Source organism: Paralichthys olivaceus, chromosome 2 (genome assembly GCF_024713975.1).
Source record: "Paralichthys olivaceus isolate ysfri-2021 chromosome 2, ASM2471397v2, whole genome shotgun sequence".
Lineage (NCBI taxonomy): Eukaryota > Metazoa > Chordata > Actinopteri > Pleuronectiformes > Paralichthyidae > Paralichthys > Paralichthys olivaceus.
Window position 1 is genome coordinate 402,501 of NC_091094.1, and position 27,500 is coordinate 430,000.

A 27,500-nucleotide genomic window follows, 5' to 3' on the forward strand; every position below is an offset into this window, starting at 1 on the left:
AGAATCAGGATTAAATTAGAGTCTGGATTAGAATCAGGTTTAAGGTTTAAGCCTGGGTTAGAATCAGGTTTAAGGTTTAAGCCTGGGTTAGAATCAGGTTTAAATTAGAGTCTGGGTTAGAATCAGGTTTAAATTAGAGTCTGGATTAGAATCAGGTTTAAATTAGAGTCTGGATTAGAATCAGGTTTAAGGTTTAAGCCTGGGTTAGAATCAGGTTTAAGTTAGAGTCTGGATTAGAATCAGGTTTAAGGTTTAAGCCTGGGTTAGAATCAGGTTTAAATTAGAGTCTGGCATTTAGTTGTGGGGGGTTAGGTAATGCATTATGTCAATGAGGGTCCTCACAACTATAGAGGGCCGTGTGTGTGTTTCAGGTACTTCCTCCACGGTGTGTGTGTGTGTTACAGGTACTTCCTCCACGGTGTGTGTGTGTGTTTCAGGTACTTCCTCCACGGTGTGTGTGTGTGTGTTACAGGTACTTCCTCCACGGTGTGTGTGTGTGTTTCAGGTACTTCCTCCACGGTGTGTGTGTGTGTTTCAGGTACTTCCTCCACGGTGTGTGTGTGTGTGTTACAGGTACTTCCTCCACGGTGTGTGTGTGTGTTTCAGGTACTTCCTCCACGGTGTGTGTGTGTGTTTCAGGTACTTCCTCCACGGAGTGTGTGTTTCAGGTACTTCCTCCACGGTGTGTGTGTTTCAGGTACTTCCTCCACGGAGTGTGCAGAGAGGGAAGTCGCTGTTTGTTCTCTCATGACCTGAGCAACAGTAAACCGTCGACCATCTGCAAGTTCTACCTGAGAGGAACCTGCGCCTACGGAGAACGCTGCAGGTAACACACACACGCACACACACACACACACACACGCCTGAATGGTTACACACACAGTTACATCACTTCCTGTGTGCAGGTATGATCACATCAAGCCCTCGTTCAGAGGGGGAGGAGCCCCAGAGGATCAGACAGGTGGAGGAGGAGCTGGAGGCGGAGCTTCAGTCAGAGGTGGAGTGAAGAAGAACGTTGTCCTGGGAGACGGAGGTGATGAACTTCCTGTGTGTCCTCACACTCATGTCCTCTCACACATCTGACCTCTGACCTGTCTGTCTCTCAGGTCTGGGTGTAGACGGGAGGTTCATGGGTCCACCAGACAGTTTGTGGTCAGATGTCTCGGCGGCAGCAGCTCCTCAGACGTATGTGGATGCTATCAGGACGGGTTTGGACGCATCTGTGCAGGAGCAAGGTAAGACACACAACATCCACGATGCAATCACACGATGACACGTTCTAATGTCCAGTTGTGATGTTTATCTGCGCTGTCTTTAGCCACTCCCCCAGTGGGTGGGGCTTCCCAGGACCTCCCCCAGCTGTGTCCCTACACTGCCGCTGGACACTGTTACTATGAAGACAAATGTACGTATCTCCATGGTGACCTGTGTGACATATGTGGGCTGCAGGTGCTCCACCCCCATGACCCCGAGCAGAGGAGAGCGCATGAGAAGGTGAGCGTCTGTGGATTCAAATATTCAAACTTTCGTTTCAAAATCAATTACAGTCACTTGACTTAACTGATGATGTCTCTGTGTCCATCTGTCTGTCTCTACCTCTGTCTGTCTCTGTCTGTCTGTCTGTCTCTACCTCTGTCTGTCTGTCTGTCTGTCTGTCTCTACCTCTGTCTGTCTGTCTGTCTCTGTCTGTCTGTCTGTCTCTACCTCTGTCTGTCTCTACCTCTGTCTGTCTGTCTGTCTCTACCTCTGTCTGTCTGTCTGTCTCTACCTCTGTCTGTCTCTACCTCTGTCTGTCTGTCTCTGTCTGTCTGTCTGTCTGTCTCTACCTCTGTCTGTCTGTCTGTCTCTGCCTCTGTCTGTCTGTCTGTCTGTCTGTGTCTGTCTGTCTCTACCTCTGTCTGCCTGTTGTCTCTCGTTGTCTCTCTACCTGTCTGTCTTTCTACCTGCAGATGTGTCTCCTGTCCTTTGAGACAGACATGGAGAAGGCATTTGCAGCTCAGCGCAGTCAGGACAAGGTAAGTGTCTGAGGACCGGCGTTGTGGCGGCAGAGACATTAACTGTTGTTGAGTTGTTTATTGTGGTTGTTTGTTGTCCTCGGTGGTCAGGTGTGTTCCATCTGTATGGAGGTGGTAGTGCAGAAGGCGAACCCGTCAGAACGCAGGTTTGGGATTCTGTCGTCCTGCTGTCACACCTTCTGTCTGACTTGCATCAGGAAGTGGCGCTGCACCAGAAATTTCAGCAACGTCATCATCAAGTAAGAATCCAGATCTAAGCCCAGACCCTGGTTCAGAGTCTGAGTCAGGGTCAGTCTGGAACAGGTCTGGTCTCAGGTCTCTGGTCTAATGTCTCTTTGTCTCAGGTCGTGTCCGGAGTGTCGGGTGGTCTCAGAGTTCGTCATCCCGTCAGTTTACTGGGTGGAGGACCAGGAGGACAAAGACCACCTCATAGACCTCTTCAAGTCTGGAGTCAGGTGAGTTCGGGAGTTTCATTAAAAACTTTGAGGTCAACCGATATAATAACTATTATTATTGTTATTATTGTTATTAATGTCTTATTACATTTAAATGAATCTCTGTGACATCATGTGACGTCTGAAAAGTCTAACCCACTTTGATTTGAACATTATAAATCAAGATGTTCAGATGTCGACCTTTGACCTGTGCTTCCTGTCTGTCCGCAGTAAGAAGGCCTGTAAGTACTTCGATCAGGGCCGTGGCTCCTGTCCATTTGGCGGGAAGTGTTTGTATCTTCACGCCTTCCGTGACGGAACCAGAGCGGAACCCGAGCAGCCGCGGAAACAGCTGAGCTCCGAGGGGAACGTCCGGGTCAGACACCACAGCTGCCATTTTGAGTTGTAGTCCATCGGCTGGGTGCTCCTGGGTTTTGTAGTTCATGAACATGTTTGTGTTTGTTTTCTCAGTTCATGAACAGCGTCCGTCTGTGGGACTTCATCGAGGAGCGTGAGCAGCGGTCGGTCCCGCCTCTGCCGTCCCTTGATGATGACATCACAGAGCTGCGGGAGCTCTTCATGCAGATGTCGGGTCCGAGTCACGAGGGGCCCGAGACCCCACCCCCTACAGACCAGTAGAGAGCAGACTGGTCTGCATTGAGTCCTCGGGTCGCCGTGGTAACCATCTGAGGGCGGTTCGACGGCCATGTTTAGTCATTGAAATATTAAATGATGTGATCCAGTCTGTGTCAATCATGATTGATTCTTTTATTTAACATGTAAATAAGTGAATACAGAACAAGTGACATGATCAAGTGGCGTTGTTCTTTTAGACACACACACACACACACACACACACACACACACACACAAACAAACATGAGAACATGAGCATGATGGTCACATGATGGTCACATGATGAAAACCATCCACAACCAGCTCTCAGTGGTGTGATGTTTCCATCTAGTGGCCAAACACATGAACAGCTGTTCAGGTGGGACGACTGGGGCAACAGCAGTTATGAGGGTAACTATGGTTCTGTGAATTTAAAGTCAGCGTGAATGTTGCTGTAAACTTTTCCACTGATGGCCCTCAGCCGGCGCCTTGTGACTTCTTTGGGGGGGTTTAAGGTGCTTTGAGCGAGGTGGGTCATGAGTGACACATCCTGGAACTCTGAGCCGAGGGCCCCACGCCTCTACCCTGAGGCCCCAGACCTCGGACTGCCTTAACTGCTCCATGTCCTTCAATACTTTTTCTGCTGCAGCCGAAACAACTGGCCTGACACATCAAACCGAGACCGAGTGCCGCTTCATTCACCTTCATGCCTTTGTCACAAGTGAGACTGGGTGAGGAGGAGCACTCAAAGAGTTATCAGTGTGGGACATTCAGCAGAGGAAGCTATCAGTGACCCTGCGCTGCGGCCTGTGACCTCAGGCTTTCATTGCCTCATCCAGTTAAGGGAGCGGTGAGGCTGTACCTCTCCAGGAGGGCCCAGCGACGGGCAGGCTCCCTCTCCCAGCTCTGTGCTCTCCTGGGAGAAGTCTCCCAGCCATCCTTAGCCTCCAGCTAACAGGCTCCTGCAGTTAAGGGTGATGCCAATTGCATTGTTGCCTGTAGTCATCTGCCGTCTCTGACTCCTGCAGCTCAGACCTGGAGAACCTGACTTCCTGCTCGCTCTCTTCATGTCACCTCTAATTACATTAATCCAATCAGAACCATTAACTCCTCACAGCTGAGAGCAGGAAGTCAGGAGCAGGCGTCCTCCCCCTCATCCCCTCACAAACACTCAGAGTCCCAGCTCGACTCTCAGCTCGACTCTCGTTGGTTGTGCTCTGGATGAAGCTGGCAGGGCGACCTCTTCACTGGGTGGGTTAACACACCCCAGCGACCGGGCTGCCAGGCAGAGGGGGCAGGACGAGCAGGAGTAGAGGCTGCTGGGAAAAAAGGAGACGACGTGCTGGTGAAGAAAGAAAGAGAAGAAGAGAAGAGGACTTTGAACCTGCCACACACACACACACACAACTGAGAATGGGAGCCACATATGGAAAGAAGGTGAGTCCACCAAGAGATGTAAAGTTTCATGGTAGACTGGGACCTGTGTAATTCCTGACATGTAGATTGGACTAACCTAGAAGAATGTGAATCCACTGACAAATATTTGAGCTGCAGCAACACACCTGCTGATGAGGGTGTGTTAGGGTGTGCTTGTTGTCATGGCGGCCAACAGCTGACTACAGGCTTGAGGGTATCTGTGATAACCCCCCCCAGATGACTCTATTTGAAGAACAGCAGGTGGTGGTGGGGGACTTATCGTTCATAAACAGCTGTCTGTAACATGTAATAGGTGTGCGTGTGCGTGTGTGTGTGCGTGTGTGTGTTGACGTCTGACAGATGCTGAAACTTGAATCTATTAATTCAAGAAACATTCTGTGTGGAGCACAAATGTATCTACAGAATGAGCCACAGAACACGTGTTCAAAGTGAAAGTTGTGGCAGCTCATTGTTGAAAAAGAGACCATGTGAGAATCCAGTGCATGATGTCACCTCTCTGGCAGGATCACAGAGGATCCCAAAATAAAAGTCTCAGATTACTCAGTCAATTTACACGAGCTCTACTTCGGTTCGTTTAATTGGAACCAACGTCAAGGTGAATTGCTGCCATCCACCGGATCTGCCTCTTCTCCCTCTGGTTCACTAACCAGCAGCTTTGTCTTGTGAAATCATAGTTTCTTATGAATGACCTTTGTATTTGTTTTTAAAAAATCTAATCCAAACAATCAATTTGTTGCTCATTGAAATACAACGGACAGGAAATGATGCCAATGCTCAAAGGAGTGTTGACTAATTTCAGTGGAGTCAACCCTCCTTCGATCAGAGCGATTACATCATGACCGATGTACTGAACTTTACTTAGTTGAACAAAGAAGAAGAGCTCGTATTTATTATAACAATGATACCGAGAAACACCCGGGACATTCTGCAGGCAGACATGAGCTGTGGATGTCAGCCAAGTAACAAGGTGCTGAAGAATAAGAGAAATGCTTCTGTGCTTATTCCCTGTGACATAATTTTAACATGTGATTTCTAAATGTAGATTCTGTGTCGAGGATGTGTTTCTCTTTAAGGTATAATGTTAGTTCTTAGATTAAATCTGGATTAAATGTTGGTTCGTTTCTTTCGTTCGTCACTGAGTTTCTGTTTCTTTGAGTCTTTAATCAAAAACACAATCAGAGAAGTGAACCACAGTTTTTTGATTTTTGTGCCTTTAGCTCATTCGATGACTCTGAGGTTTTCTCATGGAGATTTTCGGGTGCACGTGTCAGACTGAGTGACGGAGCAGCCGTCGTTCACGCGTTCACGTGTGTTCAAGTCCCCGTTGGTTATCTGGGATTTAGCAGATATGTGTGTTGCAGAAGAGTTTTAACTGTGTCATATTGTTTAGTGTCGTGGAATGATCGTCTGTGAGTCGTCAGCTGGACAGACGTCGACCTGAGGCAGACACAAAGTCTGACGTCAGTGAGCGAGTCACAGTCGAGTCTTCAACCTGAGCTTTAACATGGATGGATAGATAGATAGATAGATAGATAGATAGATAGATAGATGGATAGATAGATAGATAGATAGATAGATGATAGATAGATGATAGATAGATAGATAGATAGATAGATAGATAGATGGATAGATAGATAGATAGATAGATAGATGATAGATAGATGATAGATAGATAGATAGATAGATAGATAGATAGATGATAGATAGATGATAGATAGATAGATAGATGGATGGATGGATAGATTTATAGATAGATAGATAGATAGATAGATGGATAGATAGATAGATAGATAGATAGATAGACAGATGGATGGACAGATTTATAGATAGATAGATAGATAGATAGATGGATAGATAGATAGATAGATAGATAGATAGATAGACAGATAGATAGATAGATAGATAGACAGATAGACAGATAGACAGATAGACAGATGGATGGATGGATGGACAGATTTATAGATAGATAGATAGATAGAGATGTGACCTGATGATCTGTTTTAAAACAGCCCCCCTATAAAAGCCATCAGCTGCAGAGACTCTGATCATCACTAAACATTATGATGAAGGGAACTGATTCGTATACAACATTATTAATCAGCTATTGACAAAACGCAGCAGCAAACTAAGAGCAATCAAACTGAAAGTGTAAAATCATTTAAATCGAGAAGATCTAAGTGAACAAACAGGAAACTGGTGTCATGTTGGAGGTTGTGTGTGTGTGTGTGTGTGTGTGTGTGTGTGTGTGTGTGTGTGTGTGTGTGTGTGTGGTGAAGAGAGAGAGTATGAACTGGTGTGTGAGCGAGTGAATCAGACTATTCCCAGCCAGGGTTACGTAACAATGCTCATTAACTTGTTTGGACCAATCACACGTCAGAACAAATCAGGTCAGTGTGTTTGTGGCTCTGATCATCAGTCACGTAAATCCAGATTAAGATCAGAGAAAATCCTGCAGCTAAAAATACTGACACCAGGGGGAGTAACCCTGCAAATACTATGGAAGCTATCCTATGGACATGTGACAGGTTTTGTACTTGTACATGCATCATTTATTTGTATTAGTTGTATTTGTACTCAAGGTTGTGTGTAGATTAACTCTTTCAGGACATGTGATGAGTTAATGAATAAATATGATCAGAACAAAAATCTGCTGCAGTGACTCAGTGACAAAACATTTGACATCTTTACATTTTAAAGGTTCTAACTCAATAATGTTTCAGTGAATAATTATCATTAAAATCATATCGATGTTATAATGTATGGCATGAATACTTTAACTTTGAGAGTACATTTAAATCCTGATTAAACATCTGTACTTGAAATGAAGTAATAAAGTATTCTTCCTAAGGAAGTATCGCCTCACCTCGGTCATGTTTGAAGTGCAATGCAGCTGTATGTCCAGCAGAGGTCACATTGTCATGTTGTTTGAGCTGCAGCTCTGTGCTGCCCCCTGTGGATGGTTGTGTGTGTCCCTTTAAGAACTGATGAAGTTGAGTATTCATCCCGCTGTAACCCCCCCCCCCCGACCATCTGGGGGGGGCTGTGAGACAGTGAGGGCCTTGTCACCATGTTGAGGCCTGATGAAGTGTCTCCTAGCAACCAACACAGTCCATTCAGTCCGAAGGGAAGCGTCCAACTAACAACAGATAAGCAGCTGAGAAAAGGGGGGGGGGGGGGATTCACCACAGCGATCTGATCCATTAACCACATGACTGATGACATCACACGGATCCTCTGTCTGACATGTTCCTGAAATGTTCTGGAGTTTCTGTTTGTGAGAACAACACAAATATCTCAGGATGAAGAAACTGTGGAGGCTCGTTGATACGGCTCCGCCCCCTCCGACATCCTGAGACAAAACTGCCTGTAAAAAAATGTTAAGGTTTCCCCCATGAAAGTTCACTCATTATCTCCTCACCACTGTGATGACTTGTTGTCATATATGTGACCAATTCTTCAAACGTAAGAAAACAGCATGGCTCCATTGTGCTCCTGTGGTGTCATCCACGTGTGCGTGAGCCCCGTCATTCATATTCGCCTCATTTACAACAAGTTTGAAGCCTAAATGTCCTCCAGCAGAAGTAGTGATGCTACAGCAACAAGCTATGCTACCGCACATCCATTGCATACCCTTGGGCGAGAGCTTGTGTACAGTGTGTGTGTGTGAACGCGGCTCCAGAGGAAGATATCACAGGATATGTAGGCTCCGGTCGTAACACATGTTCTAGATTTCAGTTTATTTGTGATCCTTGCATTACATTATTCTTTCTTCTTCTTTTCCAGAAGGCGTACAGCGTCGGCCACGAGCCTCCTCCCAAGCAGCAGTGTGTGAAAAATGGAAAGCACCCAGACGGCAGAGGTAAGTTTGTACCTCTCACGCTACCGTCCAGCCCGGAGGGGTGTGGCGCCCCGTGAGAGGCTGAGTTGAAGGTTTATCATTCCATCAGCTGCTTCCTGAGACACGACATGATCGACTGATGTCTGATCTGGGTACAACATGAAGATAATAATTAATTCACAGTAAAAATTAATTACTGTTTGAAACTGTAAATAAAGTCTGACGAACAACAACAGGAGGAAATGACACATGATTGCTGTGTTATCTGAGTCACAACAAAAGAAGGTTTCATTCACTCACGGTTGAAATATGAACTTAGTGAAGGTTTGAGGTTCATGGTTACCGTGACAACAGGTGGTTAATGTTATTGAAGAAAAGGACACTTCCCTCCACCTCAACATCGGACGATCATTATGACTGTGGCCACTAGAGGTCGCTTACAAGTCCAAGCTACGGGTGGTAATGAACTGCTGCAGAGATGAGATGTTTGCGTTCCTTAAAAACAACCGAACACTGACCATTACAAACATGGTGCATTGTGCGGCTCCAGTGGTCTGGGGCCCCTGGACAGTTTCCTGCTGAGTGTGTGTGTGGTGAACTGTTACAAATCTGTGAAGCAGCAGGTCGACACCAGACGTCACAAGAGATGAAGATGAAGCAGCGTGGGAAAATACTGAGGGTGTTTTACACTGAGTGAGAAGAGGAGGAGGAGTGAGAAGAGGAGGAGGAGTGAGAAGAGGAGGAGGAGGAGTTCTGCTGCAGCTCTTATAGAGAACATGAGGACTCTCGCAGACTGAAACACATGAGGATCATCAGAACTGGACCAGAACCAGATCAGATGGGTGAGAGGAGCAGCAGCACAGCTCAGGAGAAGCTGGTGAAGTCTGGTAAGAACCAGAGTCTGATTCTGGTTCCTCTGAAACTTCAGTTTCCATTGTGCTTGTTTATAATGTTGTGTGTCTGTTTTGTGACATGTGTGATCTCATTGTCCGAGGATGTGAGTGAACATTCTGAACTGAATCAGTTTGTTTTCATGAACAATGTATAAAATGATAGAGAGTGAAAGTAAGACTGTGTAACAGTACTCTACAAGTACAAGTACTGCATTTTAATCTAAAGCTGTTTTCAGACCTAAAAGACACACATGTCTGAGTCAGTGTCTCTGGACATGTTCTGCAGCCTCTAGTTAAACATCTGTAAAATGTCAGAGTGAGTCCATGAGAGAAAACATCTGGAACCTTCTCGGTGAGCGAGTGGACGTGTCTCTGAGGTTTCTAACACGTGACGGACGTGAGACTGAAGAACACAAATGTCTCAGGATGAAGAAGAGGAGCCGTACACGTACAAGACGAAGACGTCCACTTGGAAAGACGAGGAGGTTCCAGATGTTTCGGTGATGAGATGTGATATAAAAACCCTTGTTCAGGGCAAAGAGGTTTCTGCTGCAGTAGATTTGATGTGTTTCAGTAACTTGATGTTTCGTTTCCTCAGGATCAAGTAAAGATTTACTGGGAAACGTGATCTGACTTCCTGTCGGAGCTGGAGTCAGACACTCTGACATCAGATTATTATCAGAGGTTCAGGTTCAACGTCCTGTTTCAGATCAATATGAAACCACACGATGGCTCAAAGTCCGAGCTCTGATCAGACATCACCTCACACATGTTTGTAAATCATCATTTTGAATCTTCAGAGCAGCTTTCACCTTCACTGGTCAATCATTTTATTGATCAGTGATATGAACTCCTCCGTTTACATCACTTCCTCCACATACTGTTTATAGAAATGGCCTCTGAAACATGTCTTCTGTGTAGTGACCAGCAGAGGGAGACTCCTCTGGTAGTTTCTGTAGAAAACGTCTCTTCTCACTTTCTAACGTCAGTAAACTTTGTCTCAGTCTCAAGTCGTCTTCAAACAGCTGATGTTCGTTTATCAATTAAAATCATTTAGAGTCAAACGGACCAGAAAGAACTGGATGTGATTGGGGGGGATAAGACAGTGTGATTGACAGCTGGTACTGTCCAATGGGAGCAGGTGGGCGTGCAGTATCCACAAGGTCTCAGTCAGGCTCCACCCCCTGCTCCTCCAGATGTCAAACTGTTGCTTCAGAACCGAAACTCACAAACCAACCGGTGACGTCACGGTGACGGTTGATACTTGTTCGCACCTGCAGGCCCCTCCCCCAAAGAGGAGACACTCGGGAGCTGTGATTCATGAACCAACGTCCAAACAGATCAGATCTAAACCGTATGATCAGCTGTTCTCTGTGATGACCCGCGCTGTTACATCATCAGTGACCGGAGCCAATCCCTGCCACTGGTTCAACACGTGTCATGACAACATTTCTGCAAACTGTCGTCCATGTCCAATCTCTGTGTCTGTGAAGTCAATGAGACAAACATCCAGAGCTCTTTAGATTTTTCTGAAGCCCTGTGGGCACCATGGACTCCTTGGACACCGCTCTCTGGTTTCATGTTGGACGTCTTGTCTATGACGACTTGGATCAGATGCTTGTTCGAACAGGAAACACAAACACTACATTCTGTCCAACAACATGATGTCCTCAAGTCACAATCCATGTCCAAGCCCTTGCCTGCACCCCCCACCACCTGCACTGTCGGTTTTTCACTGCACCATCGTTCTCCAGAACCGGTTTAAATAAAGTTTCATGTTTTGCAGATTTAATCCCAGAGTTGTGGTCATCCTGTCCTTTTTGTCCTCTGTCTGTAGCCTCAGCGTACGCAGACCTGCAGCAGCACCGATCCGATGGTATCCACAGGAAGTCGTCCCCTGCGTCTGGCTTTGTCCCCCAGCCTGACTACCAGGAAGGAGACGAGAACGACGACCTCATCAAGCCCAAGAAACTTTTGAATCCTGTGAAAGCCTCACGAAGTCACCAGGATCTTCACCGAGAGCTGCTGAGCAGCTGCAAGAGGTACGTCTCCATGTGGGGACACAGACACCACCGTTAAACTGAAGACATTTGAAGGACACTTTTGAAAACGTAATAATTTTTGTGGAAGATGAAAATGTTGATTTAGAGGTCGAGCCATTTTTAGCTATTGTGGAAATTTCAGACAACTACAAACAATTGAGCGAAGTGGGGACACGACACCAGAATTTAATTTGTTATAGATCCAGTGTTTAGATTCATGAGACATGATGTCAGTGTTTAATCATGTGACTCTGTGGTCTTATCAGGCTCCTCCTCCTCCATAGTCCGCCATGTTCCTACGTGAGCCCAGAGTGGATGTTTGTTTTGATGTCCTCTGAAGGCCACCGTAGATTCCGTAGAGTTGGTCACAATCTGCACGTGACTTGAATCTGCTGCCCCCTGCTGACACGAACACATAAGGACTGAATTAAATCCAGATTATTGTTCGACAATGATTTAATTGTTTAATTAGTTTCCAGTCTCACGTCAGCTGACCAAACAAAGAGCAGCACCTCGCATGAGAACGATCCGTCGTCTCTGCTCCTCTGTGAAGTTGTTAAAGAAATGAACGGACGTTGCTAAGCAACAGCCTCCCACCACACAGGCCTCCACCGCTGAGGACGCTGGGAAAGTTTTCACCTCCTCACAGATTTAAAACGGCGTTAAGAGCGAGGTCGACTTTTCTCTGTGGTTTTAACATTCAGGAAGGAAACTGAGGCTGGACGACGACCAGAGACACACAAACAACCAGAGACAACCAGAGACACACAAACAACCAGAGACAACCAGAGACACACAAACAACCAGAGACAACCAGGGACACACAAACAACCAGAAACAACCAGAGACACACAAACAACCAGAGACAACCAGAGACACACAAACAACCAGAGACAACCAGAGACACACAAACAACCAGAGACAACCAGAGACACACAAACAACCAGAGACAACCAGGGACACACAAACAACCAGAAACAACCAGAGACACACAAACAACCAGAGACAACCAGAGACACACAAACAACCAGAAACAACCAGAGACACACAAACAACCAGAGACACACAAACAACCAGAGACACACATCCAATACAACAACAATGTCTGTTACACAACCACAACTTCACTAACACATCAACCTGCAGGTGGAGCTGAGAAGTCAAGATCAGATAATTTACATAAAGAAAACACACACACACACACACACACACACACACACACACACACACACACACACACACTCTGAGCTGATGATGAGTCTGTTTTGTTGTTAGTGCTTCTTTATGACAGACTGCCCTCTGCTGGTTGAAACGCTTCAACACACAGGACACATTGTACACACACAAAATAACAATAACAACAGAAGCAGGCGTCCAGTTATTTTTCAATCTTCAGTCAGATCAAGTCTGTTTTCAAAGACCATCGTACCTAATGAGCCGTTCAGACACTGTGAACGAGAATATTGATGTTTCACAGAGGTGGGGTCAGTGTGGAGACGAAGCCGGAGCTGCACCGGGTGCTCGAGTCCAGGAAACGAGATCAGCTGATCAAACAGAGGAAACAGGAGGACGATGCCCGCAGGAAGATCTCACCTCTGGAAGCAGAGCTACTGAAGAGACACAGGAAGCTGGAGGAGGTCACACACACACACACACACACACACACACACACACACACACACACACACACACACACACACACACACACACACACACACACACACACACACACACACTGCTGTGGCTCTGACTGTGTCTCTGTCCTCTTGTCTCAGATGGAGAAGCAGGAGCAGAAGCAACAGGAAGAAAACCTGAAAGCTCCAGAGTTTGTCAAAGTAAAAGAGAACCTGAGACGGACGTCTTTTCAGAGTAAAGACGAGAGAGACGTGTAGAGACACAGGTGCTGTCCTCCAGAGGACAGGGAACTGACAACCAGGTTGTCCACATGTTTACAGAGGACATGCTGAGGACACACTGAAGACACACTGAAGACACACTGTCCAGATGTCGACAGCTGTGATGTCTCAATGTTCTGATGGAAGGATAAATGATGGACACACCTGGTGAACAGGTGACCTTGTGTTTGACTCTGTTTGTCACATGGTCTGTGATGAGCGTGCACAGTAGTGTTAGACAATGTGTTTACCACAAACATCCAATCACTGAGGGCTCTAACTGAGCTGAGGCTCATGGGTAGTGTAGTGCTTAGAGGAATAGGTCAGAACCATGAACTGTAAACACACATGGATGAACGCTGCCATCGTGTGGTGATGACGTCATTTACAGTCATTGTGGAGTGGAGTCGTGGTGTTGAGGTCCCGCCCACACACACTCTAGACCAATCCTGAGTCAGTCTCAGCTGTCAATCGTGACGTCTCTGCCTGTTTCTATATCATCAAATAACGAATGAAACAAACTGATGAGAAACACTTGAACAAACATCAGAGAGACAAGAACGAGCTGAAACGACAGAAACATCTTTGACAGAAGTTTAATTAACGTGTACTTTGAGTTTTAGTTTGGTCCATGTCCCATCTGATAACATGGAGGAGGTTTATGACCTGTACTGCAGCCAGACACCAGGGGGGTTATTGAGAAGATGTCGTCCATCTTTACTTACAGTCTGTGTTCTCTCATATAGAGTAAAATAAAGTGGCCCCTGTTGCCAAGATGGCGGCGTCCTGTGGCGTCCCGTGTTTAACACTTTGACGTCACCATCCCGGGTGAACTTCACATAAACACTTTTTATTTTAAATATTAATAATGTGTTTAATGTTAATTATAACAAAATTTATTCTTTGAATAACAAAATAAAATTTACTTAATATGATCGATGAATGTAACTTTAATGAACATTTTTTTATATTTTTATAATTCTGACATGTTCAGTTTTAGAAACAGAAGTTAATGATTGAATGTTGTAATCATTAATATGATTACAGATGTTACATTGTCATTTCAATATAAAGTCTTATCTGGACATTCTCAAGTTTTTGTTAATGTTCTCATGGTTTTCTCATAAATTATAAGCAATCATAAAACATAAGTAATCAGGAAACAATCGTTATGTCTTTAGACTACGCTGAATAATTCAATAATTTCATTTGTCACTATTCATTGTGTGTGTTTGTGAACTTGACTGGTTGATGACATCACACTCCTGAACACAGATTTATCAGTGAATCAGACACATGAGCATGATTATTGATGATTGATAATTGATAATTATACATAATGTATTAACTGCTTAAAAGTCTTTATCTTTAGACTGAAACTTTGTGAAACATAAAATAAACACTGATTTTCTTTCTGTGTTTTGTTTTTGTGGATTTAAAATCTCTGATTGTTTCTGATCAACATGTTCGATCTGACGCACACGTGTGTTCATGTGACCAGAAATAAACGTTTGTTTATTAAGATTCATGTAATGGATCTGAGCACGACCGAAACAGCTGATTTAATTTTATCATCACATCAGATCCTGACATAATACATGAAATCATACATTGATGACATCATATAATAAATATGTTCATGACATCATATATTGAATATGTTGATGACATCGTATATTGAATATGTTGATGACGTCATATAATAAATATGTTCATGACATCATATATTGAATATGTTGATGACATCATATATTGAATATGTTGATGACGTCATATAATAAATATGTTCATGACATCATATATTGAATATGTTGATGACATCATATATTGAATATGTTCATGACGTCATATAATAAATATGTTCATGAGATCATATATTGAATATGTTGATGACGTCATATAATAAATATGTTCATGAGATCATATATTGAATATGTTGATGACGTCATATAATAAATATGTTCATGACATCAAACACTATGACATCATGTGTTTAATATGTTCGTGACATCATATATTAAATATGTTCGTGACATCATGTGTTTAATATGTTCCTGACTCCATGTATTCGATATGTTAACATGTTCCCACCGTGAACATTTTATTTGTGCTGACCGGAAGCTGTGTGTGTGCTTCCGGTGCAGTGACGCAGGTCTCGGGGTTGAGGGACCGGGATGCTCCACATCCTCCGGAGCTTCACCGCCCCGCGGCCGCTTTGTTTCTCCGGTACCAGACACCGACAGAGCGGAGCCGCTGACCCGCTTCTACCGCCTGGATGCGACGGTTCCTTCCCGCCCGGAGGCGAGCCCGCAGTCTGCCTGTGAGTCCGGACTCAGTGACCGGGGACCGACAGTGACGACACCCGTGAGATTGTGCAGGAAAGTGAAGATTTAAAATGGCTCCCGCCGCCCGCTGCCGGAGACCGTAGACCGAGTCAGGTAAGAGCCAGCGGGGGGAGCTCCGGCCGGACACAGAGCTGGTGCCGAGGCGGTCCTCTGGGTTCAGCTCGGTTCTGTCACAACCAAAGTCCATTCACAAATCGTACTGTTTAACCGAGCCGGTGTTCGGTCACCGGGAGTCTCTGCCTGAACCGGCTGATGGATGTTCTCTGACCGGTTCACACCTCCGGTCAGTTCGGCCTCACAGGGTTGACCTGCCGCAGGTCAGAGGTCAGAGGTCAGGTGTGTTTGCTGCTGCAGATGTTTCCTCTTCGTTTATGACGTCACCCACCTGTGACTTCCGGCTCTGCTCCTTCACCCTCAACAAAATGTAAACATTCAACAACAACGTGGAGCCGACACGTGCAGCGACTTCAACTAGTGACGTCACACACCTGTCTCAGGGTGTGGGCAAAGTGATCACGTGACGGTCACTCAGATTTAATGATTATTAATCGTATCAATAATATTCTGCCTGAGTCATGACGTGTGATCGTTAACCTGAAGTTAACCTGAAGTTAATCTGATTTAAACCTGAATATATTATAAATTATATGTATAATAATCTACAAACTATTTCGACAAACGTCTGTGTTTCTCATTTCTCTAGAACCGTACAGCAGCTGATCGCCATCTTGGCAACAACATTCACAGAATCACTTCCTGTTTCGTAATTTGTCTTTAAAGAAAAGCACAACGTTCGTTTTGTTGCTGTAATGCTTTATATGGTTATATAGTTACAGAGCTTTTATTCCTAAACTAGGTAGGATGAACACAAAGTTGTCTAACTTCACTCTGCACCACAGACTGTTTATACAACGCCATGCACACAAACTATAAACAAGTGACAGAATATTGTAGAAGAGTTGGAGGACGACTCCCACCTCCCCTCTGTCCACCCCCCCTCTGTGTGGACCATGATCCTCGACCTTCAGGGGGAAGTCAGTCACAAAGTGAGCAATGGTGTCATGTGACTGATCAGATCATCAGATCAATAATGAAACGTTCATGTTTACATCATCGTGATGTCAGAGGTCATGGTCAGTGTTTCCTGTCTGAGTTGATGACAAACCGGATGACATCATCAGTTTGTGATGATAATTGATAGTTGATGAAACTTGTATTGATCACGTCTTAGTTGCTCCTTTGATCATAGTTTCATTACTTCATGTTTCTATTGATCAGTTTAAAAACGGATCAATTGTTGTTATTGATCTGATGCAGTGAGTATTGATGAGTTCACTCTCTCTGTCTCTGTGTCTTCAGCTCGTCAGCTCCATGTGTCCTCCCTGTGTCTCCTAGCAACAACTGAGCCGAGCTCTTACCTGCAACGCTGCTGAGGCGGCGTGATGTCGGCTAGCGGCGAGGGTGGATGGGGGTGTCTGGAGGCTCTGGGTCTTAGTCAGAAGGAGCTGGTTCTGGCCGAGGCGCTGCAGATGGAGTACGACGCCCTCTCCAGGCTCAAACAGGACAAGAGCAGCGAGGAGCCTGGATCTGGAACCCCCAGTCAGACCCGGTCCGAGACCCCCAATCCCTGCCCCGCCCCCACGCTGCCCTGCCCTGCCCCCACAGGAGGGGTCCTCTCTGGATCTGACCCCTCCCTCCACCAGCTAGGAGGGTCCCAGTCTCCACAGTCTGTCCCTGCCAGGGCCACCCCTCCTCAGGGAGGCCACGTCAAAGAGCCCCAGTACATCTTGGAGGGGTCAGAGGTCAACAAGTTCAGCGACCGATCAGGATCCAACCTGGATGACTCACGTGGATCTGGATCAGGACTTCCTCCTAAAGGCTTCCCCTTGCTTCCTGATGATGTCCCCCCCGCTATCCCACCTAGAAACCCCCTCCCCCTGTCATCAGGTTCAGAGAACCCCTTCCTCCCCCCTCGAGGGTCGACCATGCCCCGAGACGTCAACGTGTTCACGCCTGATGTGGATCAGCCCAAGGTGACGTCAGGAGAGGTGAACTATGACATCATCAACGACTCGCTGTCAAAACTCAATGGGAACCGACAGGGGCCCCGAGGTCGGAGGGCCAATGGTGACCAATCAGGGAAGCCTGTGGCTCGGAGTAAGACCCTCCCCCCTCAAGTGCCGCCCAGGACGTATGTACCCGTCGCCAAGAGCAACAAGAACCAGCGGCGAGTTTCTGCAGACCTGGTAAGAGCATGAATCTGTCCTCTGATTGGTCAGCTCCGGTCTGTATCTGTCCTCTGATTGGTCAGCTCCGGTCTGTATCTGTCCTCTGATTGGTCAGCTCCGGTCTGTATCTGTCCTCTGATTGGTCAGCTCCGGTCTTTTCCTCTGATTCTGTGTGTGTGTGATTGACAGGTGTCTCTGGGGTCTAGGATGAATGGGTTTGGATATGAACTGTTCCAGGTGTCGGAGGAGAGAGACGAGGAGGTGGCAGCGTTCTGTCACATGCTCGACGTGTGAGTAATGAGTCATCCGTCACACTTCCTGATGATGTCATAGAAACTGTTCATCACAAGTTACTTTGACGGAGCGACAGCCAATAGGAGAGATCCAACAGCAGCTTGACTAACGCTGTAACTTTAGCAGAGCGGCTGTGCTGATGGGGCGGGGCCTCAACCAGCTCTTTGTCAGTCTCAGCAAATCTCTGTCTGTGTGTCTCCAGCTTACGTTCGGCGTATCCGCACAGCGACAGATCGAAGAACGCCGGCTTCGTTTGGTCGCCCTCTGTGGGCAGCGAGGAGCTCCATCAGGGTTTGGGGGTCAGTGTAAAGGTCACCATCATCAGCGAGCACTTCAGAGAACCACTCACCTTTACCTGCGATGGTAAGACACACTGTTTTCATTGGTCCAGTCAGAACTGACGGGCCTTCAAATTAAAAGTCCATACTGGTTCATGGTGACAGGAAGAAACTTGTGTCAGAAATGTCATATTAAAACAATAAAAACAAGAGAGTGAATGTTTCTGTGATTGAATGTTTTGTTGAAATCATGTGTCAGTTAAAAATCGGTGTTGTTGATAAACTGTCTGTCTCTCTGTCTCTGAGGTTCGTCTGCTGTGGACCTGCTCATCTATCAGACTCTGTGTTATGCTCAGGACGACCTGGATCACCTGGACGTGGACGATTACCTGCTGAAGGTCTGTGGACACGAAGAGTTCTTCAACAAGTAAGAACCTTGCTGATCCTTTATCTTTTCATAACAGCGATTAAAACAAACATGTCATGTGGTGTAGACAGGAAGCAGATTGTCTACTCTGTGTGTGCGCAAGTGTGTGTTTCCTGCAGTTAAACAATAACTGTTATTATCCGCTTCCTACAGCAGCTGTTTGTGTTGGACATGATTGTGTCTTTTCATCTACAGTCTCAAACAACACAAACAGAAATATATTGTCCTTTACTCTCCGTCCCACTCTGTCTGTCTCTCTCTCGACCTGTTTCTTTCTCTCTCTCTCTCTCTCTCTCTCTCTCTCTCTACCTGTTTCTTTCTCTCTCTCTCTCTCTCTCTCTCTCTCTCTCTCTTTCTCTCTCTTTTTCTTTCAGCTCTCAGACTCTTGCCAGTGTTGAGTTTGTTCATCAGTGTCTAAAGTTCGATTGGGACGTCCGGCTGTGTCTCATTAAGAGATCAGCTGTGAACACGGAGCTGTCCCGCACGGTCTGAACACACACACACACACACACACACACACACACACACACACTGATTGTTGAAGTGGACATGTTGAACTTGATCAGCAGATGTGTTTGTTAGTGGACAGACACTCTGTAAAGTCGGGTTTGGAGAGGAAGTGGCTCGTTAACAGTTTGAACCTTTGATTGACAGAAAGACGATGATGAGACAGTGTCCACCATGAACCACAGCATCCTGCTGCAGGAGCGTCCAATCAAACAGACTGTCACCAGGTGAGGGGCGGGGCTCTACCCTAATACACCAGTCTGATTGGTCAAACTGGGGAAGCTGGACGTAATAATTATCTTATAATTACATAAAGAATAATTTTGGTTAGAGAGTCCAGATGCTTTCTGATTGGCTGAAATTTGAATGTTGTGATGTTCAACACAAATAAAGTGACATACGGTAGAAGATGGCGTCTCAGGTTGTTGTGTCGTGTTGTGTTCAGGGAGGCTTTGACCCTTCTGCTCGACACTTTTCACAACGAAGCCGAGTCCTTCCTTCTGTCAGAGGTAACACGCACACATACACGCACACACACACACACACACGTTCTGTAAAGGGAACTTCACACACTCGTAGACATACTTCAGATCCAGATCAAACATCTGTTCACACACGTCCTCAGTCTATTCCTCAATTTAAATGTAACCATGTAATCTTATTTGCTCAATTTTTGAAGGCGGAGCTACCGCTGCACGTCGAGCGCCTTGTCCAATCAGTGAAGGCGCTCTGCAGCTCATTAGCAGCCGTGGAAACGCCTGATGTGACCTCTGCCCTCAACCAGCTCCCAGCATGCCCCTGTCGCTTGCAGCCCAAAGTCCTGAAGGTGAGAGACGGCGACAGCGTCTTGACACTGTCTGTTTTTTCGTAAGGTCACTCTGAACGTCTGTTTCCTATGTCTGTCCTCCCAGGATGCATCAGTGCTCGCCATCAGAGAGAACAGAGGTATGTACACAGTTGGCATGTCAAATGCTCATATCAAACCCTGCTGCCTAGCTCCTGATGTACCTGAACACCTTGTTGTTGAAGGTGTACTGTATATGTCACTATGGCAACAATGTGATTCCTCCTCTCATCAATTAAAATCATTTATTAATCATCATTAGTTGAATTTATTTGACATTCAACACAAACACAAGAATAACAACATGTTAATGAAACCGACACACAGCGTTAAAGGTGTTCTGACCCCGACGCTCTAACTGACTTTCTTCAGCAGGAAGTAGTTCCGGCTCTGACTCAGTGTGTGAAGAGTGAGTGCCGTCTTCATACTCCTGTCCATCCTGATCTTGTTTCACAGATAAAGTGGTGGAGAAGTTGACGGCAGCTATCTTGGATTTGGTGGAGCTGTACTGCAGCACGTTTAACGCCAACTTCCACACGACGCCGCAGAGTCAGTGCTGCACAGCGCCGGTCCAGGAGGCCGGCCTCGTCACTAACGTGCTGTCCTTCAACGTTTACGCCGCCCACAGGATCCCCATCACCTGGGCCGCCAGGTACATGTTTGCTCTTCTGTCTTAGCGAGGACACTCATCGGCTTAATACAACCCTGAGCCCCTTATTCTAACATTGACCCTCAAAATTAAATACCTAATTCTAACCCTCAAACCAAGTCTCAAACAACCCACTACCAGTGAATCAGAAAGCGAGGACAGGCCAAAATGTCCTCACTCTGTATGCTCTACGCATAAAATGGTCCTCACAAAGATATAAATACAAGTACACACACACACACACAAACAGTGTTGACTCAAACGCAGCTTCGGTCCAACCTCTTGAGAGCGTCAACAATCATCTAATGTGACGTTTAGTCTTTAACCTTTGCATGTAAACACCATGTGTGTGCACGTGATACAAGCAGAAAACATCACATGACTCTGGACACTCCCCTTCACTCGCTCTCTGTTAAAATGACCTTGGAGGTGGGGTCAGTGGTGTTTTAGGTCACATGATGCTGCAGTGTGTTAAGACATGTGACTCAGTGTCTCTGTGAGATGACACTCTGAGTCCTGTTAGCGCCCCCTGGAGGCTGCAGCGGTCATCATAGCCTCAGTGAGAACAAATGCACTGATGATTCAGCTGATCTGAAAGCAGCTGTCTGCCCCTCCCCCACACCCCCAAACACAGGGCTTTATTTAACAAAGGCTGATCTTTGACCTCTGAGAAGAGGCAGGGCCGGCTGCTTTGACACGTCTGTCAGCAACACTAGCAGTCTGCGTGATCTGCGTCCACACTAACACTAGATAATAAATGAAACATATTGAGATCAGTGTTTTTTAATTAATCAACGTATGTGTAGCTGGAGATGGTGCAGAGCTCAGTGTGAATGATAGAGACACACAGGAAATAACTGACAGATGCTAAGACTGTAAAAAACAACATTCACAGTCCAAACATGTATGAAAAGACCCAAATTAACACTGAGTGGAGTGTGAATCGCGCTCCCTGGTGTCTGCCCTAGACTCGGTGGCGCTGTGTCCGTGGTGTCTGCGTCTGTAGCCATAGAAGTAATGCTTTTCCTTTTTTTCAGTGTCTGTATTGAACTCTCTCTGTATGAGTATGTCTATGTCTATGTTGGCAGTGAAACCAAAGCAGAAAACACTTTATACTTAAGAATTTATTTATTTATCACAAGTCATATCGTCATCACGATATTCAACAAGGTTTATTGCATATGGTATGTTTTCATTATATCGTGCAGCTCTAGTCTCAGTTTTAGAGACTCACAAACTCACGTGCGGACACTGGGCGTGACCTTAGCAACAGTGATCTGTTTTAAAACAGCTTGGTGACAAACGGCTTGCCAGTGCCTTTCCTACTGTCTGACCTCATCATGACATCATGTCTCTGTCTTGCTCTCTGGTCAGTTACGAAGGTTTCTTCCTGTCCTGCTCTCTGACTCATGGAGGGGTGGAGCTCTGTGCGCCACAGCACACCAGCAAACAGGCGGTCAGCAAATACCTGTTCCACCTGGTGGTGTGGGACCAGAGGTACGTTCCCATCTTGAGTCTCACTGGAGCTTCACCTGTAATGTTTGGATTTAATTTAAAATACTGCCCCCTGCAGGGTGTGCTTCCCGGTGCAGATCAACCAGCTCCCGCGAGAGTCTCAGTTGACGGTGACGCTGTTTGCCAGCTCTCTGCCCCCCCCTGTAGGAGCTGAGGACAAAGGGAAGCAGCGTCGCAGCATCGAGGCTCTCGGTTGGGTCACCATGCCGCTCTTCAACTTCAGACAGTGAGTCACATGATGCTCACACAGAGGGTCCGGTCCATATCATTACATATCATTACATATCATAGAGCCGATGCTTTTATCCAAAGCGACTAACAACAAGTGCATCAACCATGAGGGAACAAACCTAGAACAACAAGAATCAAGTCGGATCATTAGCTTCTGCATGTAAGTGCAACATTTAGGAAGCTGAGACAGCAGATACAGTAACATTCCAGCACAGAAGCATCATTAAAGAAAGTACTGAGCCTAAATTCAACAGTCCAGCAGTATGAAACCCCCAGATGACCAATGCACACATGGACCTATGCTAAGTGACTTCCGTTTCCAGTCTTTATGCTAAGCTAAACTAAGGTAGCTTTGTCATCCTGTCCAGTTTCTGATTCTAAAACCTCAGACACACACAAAGTGCCCCCCCCCCCCCGCTGTCATAGGTCCCAGTGTGATGTATTTTGTGTGTGTGTGTGCGCGCAGTGTCCTGACATGTGGAAGGAAGTTACTGGGCCTGTGGCCTTCGACCCCAGGGAGGAGCGGAAATGCTCGAACGAGTTCACCCAACTTCAGCCAACCAGACAGTGTGATTGTGCAGGTGACACACACACACACAGTGTACAGTTCTGAAGCAGAGCGCCCTCTGTTGGAGCTCAGGGGGAAGGATACTATACAGAGTAAAAGTTGAACATCACTCTGACTGCTGTTCGTCTCTCTGTCTCTTTATGTGTCTTTGTGTCTCAGGTGGACTTTCCCACCTCTTCTTTCGAGGTTCGCTTCAGTACTCCTCCTCCGGCAGACTTCTGTCCTCAGTACGACTTCTCCAGACTGGACACCATCACTCAGATCCAGCTGCAGGACGTCCTTCACAAGAAGGCTGTCTTCTGGTTAGACACACACACAGACACACTGAGACACATACACACAGCACACTGCACCCTGTGTGTCATACCTGTGTGTGTCGTACCTGTGCAGGTTAACGGCGGAGGATAAGCGTCTCCTGTGGGAGAAGAAGGCCTTCTGTCAGTCTGAGAGTGCAGCTCTGCCTCTGGTTCTTGCCAGCGCCCCCTGCTGGGAATGGGCCTGTCTGCCTGACATCTACGCTCTGCTGAGACAGTGGGCCTGTCTGGGTCACCTGGACGCTCTTGGACTCCTCCATGCTTCGTAAGTTTCCTCTCACTCACACTCACCTGTCCGTGCGACAGTCTGAGCACTTGACATCATCATGTGACTTCATCGTGTGTGTTTCAGGTTCTCGGACCAGGAGCTGAGGAGGACGGCCGTCCAGTGGATGGACTCCATCTCAGACCCAGAGTTGCTTGACTTCCTGCCTCAACTTGTCCAGGTAACATGATGACAGGAAGTGTGAATACCTGGATGATTCAGAGTCACTTCATTTGATGTGGTCATCTCTGGACTGATCAGGGACAGGTGAAGGACACAGACAGGGGAGGGACACAGACAGGTGAAAGGACGCAGACAGGTGAGGGACATGGACAGGTGAAGGACAGGGACAGGTGAAGGACAGGAACAGTTGAAGGACACCTGTTAAATGTAAGCTGAGCATCTCTGAACCACGACCGATCCCGTCTCTCTCTCTGTCTCTCTCTCAGGCTCTGAAGTACGAGTGTTACCTGGACAGCTCTCTGGTTCGATTCCTCCTGCGAAGAGCCATCGGGGACATTCGCATTGCTCACTACCTCTTCTGGTGAGTCAGTGTCTTTCTTGCTCTGAGACGTCAAATGACCGAAATGAAGAGTTAACAGAGATACAGAATTCAACCTGGGACATGAATGATTCAAATGTGTCTCTGTGTCAGGCTGCTGAAGGACAACCTGCAGGACAGTCAGTTCAGCGCTCGCTATCAGCACCTACTGGCCGCTCTGCTCTGCTGTGTAGGTCGAGGTCTCCGGGACGAGTTTGACCGTCAGTGCTGGCTCGTCACCATCTTCACCAAGGTGGCTCACAAAGTCCGAGACGCTGCGCCGTCCAGCAGACAGGTGAGGAGGACGCAGATGTGACGTCAGGACTCAACTGTCAGCTATGACTTTGGAGACGTGTCGAAGAAGACAAGATTTTAATTCACTTGTTTTCTCCAACAAAATGAAATGAACCCTGAACATATGATTGATGGTTTATCAAAGTATTGGTAAGTTAAGAGTTGTATTGGGATTGAACTTCTGTGTGTGTGTGTGTGTGTGTGTGTGCGTGTGCGTCTGTGTGTGTGTGTGTGTCCTCAGTCCGTCCTCAGAGACGCTCTGGACGAGATGAAGCAGTTCTTCTCCATCAACAGCAGCTGCAGACTTCCTCTGAACCCGGCGCTGCTCGTCACAGGAATCAACATCCAGGTACTCGATCAAACATCCGCCTGCTCGCCGCCATGTCTGAAGGTCTTGTTGTTATTAAAGCCTAGAGGAGGCGTCGTCCTCAGAGCAGGAAGCAGATCAGGTGTCATGGTCACATGAATCCAATTGTTAACCTGATTCAAAGCTGCAAAAAGAGAAGAGATGTTTCACACTTGACTTTAAATCTGTGACAGTTTATCAACGCACTCATCTGATTAGTTCCTCACCTGTCGACCAATCACTGAGCACCTCCTCCCTGCGCCTGAGGTGACAGAGTCGGGGGTTTTGACCTTTAACCTGAGGTGACCTCCGGCCACAGTCGATCACTTGGTTTCAGTGGTGTGGTTCTCAGGTTCTTCTGTCTCTTCCAGTCATGTTCCTTCTTCAACTCCAACGCTGTCCCTCTCAAACTCTCCTTCCATAACCTGGACCCTCTGGGAGACAACATCAATGTCATCTTCAAGGTAAGTTGAGTTCACATCAGATGTCGTCCTTTCACCAGGACCGCCATCGTTATACTGCACGTTGTTATTAATCAACGTTGGCCTCTAACGTCTCTGTCCAGTCAGGAGACGACCTGCGGCAGGACATGCTGACTCTGCAGATGATCCGCATCATGAACAAGATCTGGATCCAGGAGGGTCTGGACATGAGGATGGTCATCTTCAAATGTTTCTCTACTGGCAGAGGACGAGGTTAGCTCCCTCCAGATGTATCTTCAGAGGACAGGTGTATCTTCAGAGGACAGGTGAATCATTAGAGGACAGGCGTATCTTCAGAGGACAGGTGTATCTTCAGAGGACAGGTGTATCTTCAGAGGACAGGTGTATCTTCAGAGGACAGGTGAGTCTTCAGAGGACAGGTGAATCATTAGAGGACAGGCGTATCTTCAGAGGACAGGCGTATCTTCAGAGGACAGGTGAGTCTTCAGAGGACAGGTGTATCTTCAGAGGACAGGTGTATCTTCAGAGGACAGGCGTATCTTCAGAGGACAGGTGTATCTTCAGAGGACAGGTGAGTCTTCAGAGGACAGGTGAATCATTAGAGGACAGGCGTATCTTCAGAGGACAGGTGTATCTTCAGAGGACAGGTGTATCTTCAGAGGACAGGCGTATCTTCAGAGGACAGGTGTATCTTCAGAGGACAGGTGTATCTTCAGAGGACTGGTGTATCTTCAGAGGACAGGTGTATCTTCAGAGGACAGGTGAGTCTTCAGAGGACAGATGTGTTGTAATGTGTCCTCAGGTATGGTGGAGATGATTCCTCATGCTGACACTCTGAGGAAGATCCAGGTGGAACATGGAGTCACTGGATCCTTCAAAGACCGACCTCTGGCCGACTGGCTCCTGAAACACAACCCCACTGACGAGCAGTACGACAAGGTAGGAGACAGTGTGGCGTCATCGCTCCGCACACTGAGCAGGAAACCAGCGCACTGTTACTTCCTGTTTGCGCTGGTGATCCTGGCTCTGAAGGTTTCACACCTGTCGTCTGTGTCCAGGCCGTGGAGAACTTCATCTACTCGTGTGCTGGCTGCTGTGTGGCCACCTACATCCTGGGAATCTGCGACCGCCACAATGACAACATCATGCTGAAGACCAGCGGTCACATGTTCCACATCGACTTCGGGAAGTTCCTGGGACACGCGCAGATGTTTGGAAACATCAAACGGTGAGAGACAGACATTGTTCTGGATAAAGTCCCTTTGGTCTGGATGAGGTGATGATGTGGATCATGTGTGACTTGTGCAGAGACCGCGCCCCCTTCGTCTTCACCTCCGACATGGCGTACGTCATCAACGGTGGAGACAAACCGTCCAGTCGCTTCCATGACTTCGTGGACCTGTGCTGTGAGGCGTACAACGTGATCAGGAAACACACACACCTGTTCCTCAACCTGCTGGGCCTGGTGGGTACACACCTGCTGGTGTCTGTGTCATTGTGAGGACCCTTCAGCTGATCCTGTAACGTGTGTGTGTGTGTGTGTGAACAGATGTTGTCCTGTGGGATCCCAGAGCTCTCTGACCTGGAGGATCTGAAGTACGTGTTCGACGCTCTGAGGCCTCATGAGTCTGAGGCTGATGCCACCATGTACTTCACCAGGTGATGAAACCTGTTGAGCCTCGTTAGAGAACGTGTAGATTCATTATCTGTACAAAGTTCTCAATGTTATTGAACCCCCCCCCCCCTCAGGTTGATCGAGTCGAGTCTCGGCAGCGTCGCCACCAAGCTCAACTTCTTCATCCACAACCTGGCTCAGATGAAGTTCACCTCGTCGGAGGAACGTCTCACGCTGTCGTTTGCTCCCAGAGTTCACACGGCGAAGAGCGACGGCGTCATCAGGAACCTGTACATCTGCAGACACATCCGCACCGCCAACGCCAACAAGGGCTACGTGAGTTCAGGTTCACTGAAACCAGATTATTAGTTCTATTATATTGTTGTCGACACAGGACCTTCACAATAAAAGATTTAATGCAGAACCTGTGTGTGTTTCAGGCCTTTGTGGTGAAAGTGCAGCGTGACGGACAGGAAGTTCAGCTGGTTCAGAGGACGTTTGAAGAGTTTTATGAACTTCACAGTAAAATGAGACTGATGTTCCCTTCATCCAGACTGCCCAGGTACACACAAACACACACTCACACAGACAAACACATCATGTTTATACAAAACATTCACAAATGAT

General features: G+C 46.8%; 3 protein-coding genes and 1 long non-coding RNA gene across 8 annotated transcripts in view; all 4 read left to right on the top strand.

Annotated features, from left to right (window-relative positions):
• The window catches only part of LOC138405560 (uncharacterized), a 514-nt gene extending 110 nt beyond the window's left edge, over positions 1 to 404 (top strand). The window contains exons 2-3 of the long non-coding RNA XR_011239345.1: positions 98 to 184; positions 274 to 404. This is a non-coding gene — a long non-coding RNA (uncharacterized lncRNA). The remainder of the gene's footprint in view (positions 1 to 97; positions 185 to 273) is intronic.
• mkrn2 (makorin, ring finger protein, 2) overlaps positions 1 to 3,191 on the top strand; it is a 5,264-nt gene extending 2,073 nt beyond the window's left edge. Inside the window, exons 3-11 of one of the 2 annotated variants that reach the window (XM_069514883.1) lie at positions 698 to 826; positions 906 to 1,033; positions 1,107 to 1,235; positions 1,319 to 1,494; positions 1,950 to 2,015; positions 2,106 to 2,254; positions 2,360 to 2,470; positions 2,681 to 2,825; positions 2,921 to 3,191. In XM_069514883.1, the coding sequence (XP_069370984.1) occupies positions 698 to 826; positions 906 to 1,033; positions 1,107 to 1,235; positions 1,319 to 1,494; positions 1,950 to 2,015; positions 2,106 to 2,254; positions 2,360 to 2,470; positions 2,681 to 2,825; positions 2,921 to 3,088 (1,201 nt within the window). In that variant the 3' untranslated portion in view covers positions 3,089 to 3,191. The remainder of the gene's footprint in view (positions 1 to 697; positions 827 to 905; positions 1,034 to 1,106; positions 1,236 to 1,318; positions 1,495 to 1,949; positions 2,016 to 2,105; positions 2,255 to 2,359; positions 2,471 to 2,680; positions 2,826 to 2,920) is intronic. The other variant, XM_069514890.1, reaches the window with a different exon arrangement.
• Positions 3,192 to 4,245: 1,054 nt separating this feature from the next.
• LOC109645600 (protein FAM107B-like) lies at positions 4,246 to 14,584 on the top strand. 2 transcript variants are annotated; one of them, XM_069514937.1, is made up of 5 exons: positions 4,246 to 4,501; positions 8,285 to 8,360; positions 11,070 to 11,274; positions 12,752 to 12,911; positions 13,050 to 14,584. In XM_069514937.1, the coding sequence occupies exons 1-5, from the start codon at positions 4,478 to 4,480 to the stop codon at positions 13,164 to 13,166; spliced, it is 582 nt and encodes a 193-aa protein (XP_069371038.1). In that variant the 5' UTR covers positions 4,246 to 4,477; the 3' UTR covers positions 13,167 to 14,584. The 2 variants fall into 2 exon arrangements, with proteins under 2 accessions (XP_069371038.1, XP_069371046.1); XM_069514945.1 differs by lacking the exons at positions 4,246 to 4,501; positions 8,285 to 8,360 and adding an exon at positions 9,058 to 9,226 and having other exon boundaries at positions 13,050 to 14,090.
• Positions 14,585 to 15,300: 716 nt separating this feature from the next.
• The window catches only part of pik3c2b (phosphatidylinositol-4-phosphate 3-kinase, catalytic subunit type 2 beta), a 16,382-nt gene continuing 4,182 nt past the window's right edge, over positions 15,301 to 27,500 (top strand). For all 3 annotated transcript variants that reach the window (XR_011239320.1, XM_069514839.1, XM_069514833.1), the window contains exons 1-28: positions 15,301 to 15,607; positions 16,874 to 17,760; positions 17,932 to 18,032; positions 18,239 to 18,399; positions 18,621 to 18,741; positions 19,116 to 19,227; positions 19,396 to 19,475; positions 19,694 to 19,757; positions 19,928 to 20,074; positions 20,160 to 20,193; positions 20,549 to 20,744; positions 22,116 to 22,238; positions 22,315 to 22,482; positions 22,954 to 23,068; positions 23,215 to 23,357; positions 23,446 to 23,634; positions 23,722 to 23,815; positions 24,084 to 24,178; positions 24,290 to 24,470; positions 24,711 to 24,818; positions 25,187 to 25,279; positions 25,381 to 25,510; positions 26,061 to 26,197; positions 26,317 to 26,486; positions 26,567 to 26,723; positions 26,808 to 26,917; positions 27,008 to 27,209; positions 27,314 to 27,435. Coding sequence is in view for 2 of the 3 variants with exons in the window: in XM_069514839.1 (XP_069370940.1) it covers positions 16,957 to 17,760; positions 17,932 to 18,032; positions 18,239 to 18,399; positions 18,621 to 18,741; positions 19,116 to 19,227; positions 19,396 to 19,475; positions 19,694 to 19,757; positions 19,928 to 20,074; positions 20,160 to 20,193; positions 20,549 to 20,744; positions 22,116 to 22,238; positions 22,315 to 22,482; positions 22,954 to 23,068; positions 23,215 to 23,357; positions 23,446 to 23,634; positions 23,722 to 23,815; positions 24,084 to 24,178; positions 24,290 to 24,470; positions 24,711 to 24,818; positions 25,187 to 25,279; positions 25,381 to 25,510; positions 26,061 to 26,197; positions 26,317 to 26,486; positions 26,567 to 26,723; positions 26,808 to 26,917; positions 27,008 to 27,209; positions 27,314 to 27,435 (4,157 nt within the window). In the remaining variant the exon portion in view is untranslated. The remainder of the gene's footprint in view (positions 15,608 to 16,873; positions 17,761 to 17,931; positions 18,033 to 18,238; positions 18,400 to 18,620; positions 18,742 to 19,115; positions 19,228 to 19,395; positions 19,476 to 19,693; positions 19,758 to 19,927; positions 20,075 to 20,159; positions 20,194 to 20,548; positions 20,745 to 22,115; positions 22,239 to 22,314; positions 22,483 to 22,953; positions 23,069 to 23,214; positions 23,358 to 23,445; positions 23,635 to 23,721; positions 23,816 to 24,083; positions 24,179 to 24,289; positions 24,471 to 24,710; positions 24,819 to 25,186; positions 25,280 to 25,380; positions 25,511 to 26,060; positions 26,198 to 26,316; positions 26,487 to 26,566; positions 26,724 to 26,807; positions 26,918 to 27,007; positions 27,210 to 27,313; positions 27,436 to 27,500) is intronic.